A 5098-nucleotide genomic window follows, 5' to 3' on the forward strand; every position below is an offset into this window, starting at 1 on the left:
TGTGTCCTCGATGCAGTTCTTTTCCCCTTGTTCAACTGTCTCGTTTCGTCTTTCCATGTATACGGCCTGTGCCTCACTGACAAGGGAGGATGCCTTCACTGGATGACGCTCTTCCTCGGTAGCATGTGCACAGCAGCATGCGTCGGGCAAGCCGTCCAGCCTCGCAGCGAATGCTGTCTTGCCGTTTGTGCTCTTTTGAAACTGAATGTCGCATGTTCCTCAGCTCGCATCCTGAGCATATTTTTGATGTTCACATCTCTTAGCTCCCAGTCGTCCACGCGGTCGGGCCTCGCCGAAACAGAGCACTAGAGCCGAACTACAGAGCCTTGGGATGGGATGCAGCTGCCATGTCTTGCGATGTGCCTGCGTCATGCGGGGCTTCTTCTGACCGTGAAGGCGCGCTGAAGGCAGGGGATGGGCGCGTCCGGTCGCGGGAAGAAGACCTCAGCCTGCCTCGGCAGTCCCGGGAAAGTCGACAGGCGCCTGAGGAAAAAAGAGCTGACAAAAGGCCACAGCGGACGCACAGTGAGGCTCACCATGTGCATGTGCATTTTCCGAAGCGTCTGTCTGAGTCAGAGTTGCCACCGCTCCTCAAGAACCTCCTTCGACAGGAGGGGCAGTTAGGGCGTTGTGTGACGATCGTTACGCATGAGGTTCGTCAATGCTGGCTTCGCAATCTGCATGATGAGCGCGCAACGAGTCGGTCTCTCTCGGGAGACGTGGCGGAAGTACCCAGCAGTCTCTCCGAATTGTTGGCCGTCGAAAAATTGATGGCAATTGCGCCACACACTTGTGTGTTGTGCATGCCGTCGGAGATTATCACCCATACTGAACGGGTACAGCGACAACGCGTCCAGGATGGCTGTGACGCAGGAGAGCAGTGGGGAAATCGCCTGGGCAGGAGTCCGTACAGGCGAATGTTGCTTCTTCCCCTTTATACGCCCGCCGATCTCCTCAGGCAGGATGTGACCGAATTTACGCTGGCCCAGTCAGCAAATACCTCTCGCACAAAAACATGCGAAATCGAAGATCTTCCCCACCGACTGTGCGGTTTGATGCAAGAAATGAAATGCGAAGCGCGAATCATCTGTGTTCTGGAAGGCGTTCGGGCAGCTCTCGCCATTCCGCAGCCCCATATTACGGCGTCCGCTCCGTTCTCTGAGGGATCTCCAAGTGGTTGCAGGGACAAGAGCTCTGGGAGGAAAGATTCTTTTCCTGGTTCACTGGCTCTTCCCACCCTAGCGCAGCAGCTGGAAGATACAGCCACTCCAGGCAGGGCGCCGGGACCGACCACGGAGTCGATGCCTGTTTCCTATTCTTTCTCTGCAGAAAATCTTGACGAGTTGATTTCAATGCTGCTCATCGAATGGGGTATAGACACCCAGGAGCCCCTGAACCCCGCGGGTACTGCGCTGTTTCTCTTGGGGGCGGTGAAGCAACTCCGCGGAGCTGCACAGCTTTCGGAGTTGCCTGTGGACTTGCAGCAGAGACCAAAAAAACGTAGACAAATGTCGTTTGCCTCTGCCGTAATTGTCAACAAAATCGCGTCGGGTGCTCTACCTATATCCTCGCGGTCGCTCTCGCATGATTCCTCGTCCATCGTGTCTCCCGAAACACCAACCACTGCCCACGTCCTAGACGACGGGGACACCCTCGAGCAGAGTGAGGAACGGGGCCACGGGGTCCGAGGCACAATATCGAACAACCACGTTTCGACTTTCGCATGTCGGCTATGGGCGGAGCAGCTCATGCAAATTTCAGGTGTTACAGATAAAGTCGCCAGTGCCGTCATTCGCCGCTTCAGGAGGCCAGCGGCTCTCGTGTCTGCGCTTCAAACTGCCGAGAGGAGGGACAACAGATGCACTGAGCCAATCCGGGGAGACGCTTGCTCTCCTGCAGGGCCGAGCTCCGTCGGAGACGGCAGCAGCGGAAAGAAGGCAAAACGGCAGCCTAGAAGTTCCCGGCGGAAGATAAATGTGGCGAACGCATGCCTGATGGCTATCGTGAAGGAAATAGCTGATCTGGAAGTGCCCTCGGCCTTCACCGGGACGGGACTGACAGGAGGGGCCATCGCTGCGCCTCCGCGTGCGTTGCGAGTTGGAATGGCCCGGGCTGAGAAAATATGCCGGCTTTTTCACGAGCACGTAGACAGCAGAAGTATCCTTTAAGGAACTGGAAAGGAGCATGTGACTCAGGCCAAAACGTTTTTCTCACGGAAGGACTGGCAATGAGAGGGTACAATGAGACAAGAGTGGGGAAGTTGAGCGAACAGATATGAGGTCCAGCGTTAGTGTGCTTTTTTGCGTGAAGCAAAAGTTAGTTCTCCGCGTGGGAGCTGCTATGCTGCTAGAATCTTCACGCGATGACGATCCGTCTTCCTTCAAGGCGACCTTTGTAGCCGCTGTGGTGCGCTGTTGAGGCGTTGCACTGCAAGCGGCACCTTTTTTGTGGTTCCGGGCAATCGCTTAACGCCGTGCAGCACGGTACAATGTTACCTGCACTGTCTTATTTCACCGACGTCCCATATACACACTCGTTTTGTTTCTGGCCCTTCTTACGATCCAAGGACGTGTGTACAGCTACTTGGTCGCCTAAAAACATCATTGCGTGTGGCTGTTGTTGAAGTTTTACGTTTGTGATTGACGTGATCTGTTTCCGGTTGCACGGAGGCTACAGCTATTGTCTTTCCCACGCGTATGTGGGCCCCTCCTCGTTAGGCTTACACTTCCTTCGAGGTCAACTCGAAGCCGGCACCAGTTCTCCCAGAAAGACGGTGAGCTGTGTGATCAGAACCTGGCGCTTCCCTCTCTTCACAGATATCCCACCGTGGCAGACTTGCAGCGATGCAGTAAAACCCCCTACGAAGCCTCACCTCCCACGTCACTGTCCGAATGGTTGGAAATATTCTCGTGGCGTCACCCTGGTAGTGGGACCTCCGTGACGTTCCAAAGCGTAGGAAGCACCTGTCTGCCGTGGAGACCAAGCTACACAGTCAGCCGGCGAACGCTACCTCACAGATGAATGCCATTTCTTTTCACCCAAGAAAAAATGAATGCGCGAGTAGGGGATGCGTGCCTGAAAATGTGGAACTCTGGAACCCGGATTTGCCCCCCCTCGCTGTTCTTGCCGACGGCATTGTGGAATCAATCAACATCATTCTCGGTTCATCACCCCAACTTCAGGGAAACCAAGCTACCGGCAGAGAACATCACCGGTTAAGTACTCCTTAACTTAACCGTTCTACCCATGACAGAAGACTTCACGTGCCGAGTGCTTAGAGATGTACGTTGACAGGAACTGGCTACAGCTTGGAGTGAAGGCTCTATGGATAAAACAAAATCGCTGCAATCCTTTACCCCTGGGGGCCAGATTGTCACGCACGCCCTCCAAGCACATGCTTCCCAATGCTGTGAAAGAGTGACTCTACAGCAAGACATTCATCGCCTTACAAATTGTGCATGCGATACAATCTGTATAAGAAATCTGCCAAAACCATCCAGATGCCGCATTTGCGCAGTTTAGTGAGATTTTCATTCTCAGCGCGAGGAGAGACGTCTCGATTAATGTTATTATTCGGCATGGCCGGTCATGCGCCTGGTCGAAACTCGACACTAAAACCACTGTGACCGTGTCCCGCCTTCCCTGGCAGGGAACCGAAAAAACCTCTTAACAACGCTGGCCTGCAGTCCCCGTATGGACATCGCACGCCGCACGCCAAGGACTGTATAAGCCGAGTTTGTGACGAACATGGATCTACGCTGCTGATGGCCGCAGGCCTGATTCAACGAGACTAGAACAGAGATCCTCTTGCTGTGCACGACTTCTACGTGGCTCCACGGCCATGGACAACTGTTCAGCTCTTCTACACCCTCCCCCAAAAATAGTATACAACGACACAGGAGACAGAAGGAAATTTGTATATGCTCGAGCCATCGACTTCCTGGCACGCAACATAGATCGCGACGGGGCTTTACAATCAGAGGCTTGACCGGATACACAACTGTTTTGCGATAACGGACTCGACACCCATCCGATTTCGTGCCCGCACTCCCTATCCGACTGAGTGAACCTCAGGTTCCACATCCACCAGCTCCACTAGTATACACCAGTTGCGAGGCCTCTTGATGGCACACACCGGATGCGCCCCAAAGCGCCTGCACGTTTACGACAAAAGACGCGCCGCCAGAAACGGGACCAACTGCGAATATGCTGCGAAGCGCATACTCGACAGAAAAACCTCTTTCAAAGCGCACACTGCAGACGATCAGCGTCAGCCAAAATGTCGACACGTGGTACCCCCGAATGAACAGAGACGGCCAGCAACTGTTGAGACCTAACTATCGGGCGAACAAGCATCGCCCGACAGAGCATAAAACATGCGCCGCAATCGGGTCCATTCGCTGGTCACGTGAATTAATTACCAAGGCTTCACGGACTCGCTCACCGCGCAAATCACTGTTCCTGTAGCACAAGAAGTAGGACGGAACACATGCTCTTGCACGGCCGTCAGGACGCAGGCGAGCGACTGGCCATCAACTACTGCCAGCGCCGGCTGCTCCGCTCTACATTCAGATTCATCGACAATGCCTCCGGTGCACACCAGCGACAAAGAGACGGTGTGCAGGCGTCCTGGAGAAACGGCGGTCGCTCACAACCTGCAGCGCCCCCTACACCTCGCGCGAAAAAAAATCTGGGCTCCATTGAACAAACACGTGGGCAAGACGTAACACGTGGACAAACAACTGTTCCCTCCACGCCCTACCTGGTTCGCTCATACGCGCTACCCCTGCAACGTGTACGCGCGGAGAACCCCAGACTGTGCAAAAACCTTTCAGTCCAGTCCCCGCAAACGATTTGCAGAGACAAGACCACACAACAAGGTGGGACGGGAACTGGCTGAGCGCGGAACCGCCTCTTCGAACTTGAGGTGCGCTTCACGTCAGCTAGGACCACGACGGGTCTTGACAACAACCGGGACAAAAAGACGATTGCACGTACACAATCGTCCCTCTTTTTTAGCGGCACACAACCCGACATCCAGGTACTCGTCTAGAGCTCAAACGTGGTCACATACTTTCTATTTGGCATTCGCACACTT

At 54.5% G+C, this 5098-nt stretch overlaps 1 protein-coding gene across 1 annotated transcript; it reads left to right on the forward strand.

Moving 5' to 3' along the window:
• Positions 1-803: 803 nt before the first annotated feature.
• NCLIV_029560 (conserved hypothetical protein) lies at positions 804-2168 on the forward strand (the record flags this gene model as incomplete). The annotated part of the gene is made up of 1 exon (XM_003883151.1): positions 804-2168. The coding sequence occupies one exon, from the start codon at positions 804-806 to the stop codon at positions 2166-2168; it is 1365 nt and encodes a 454-aa protein (XP_003883200.1).
• Positions 2169-5098: the final 2930 nt, after the last annotated feature.

The sequence above is a fragment of the Neospora caninum genome, chromosome VIIb (genome assembly GCF_000208865.1).
Source record: "Neospora caninum Liverpool complete genome, chromosome VIIb".
Classification (NCBI taxonomy): Eukaryota; Apicomplexa; class Conoidasida; order Eucoccidiorida; family Sarcocystidae; genus Neospora; species Neospora caninum.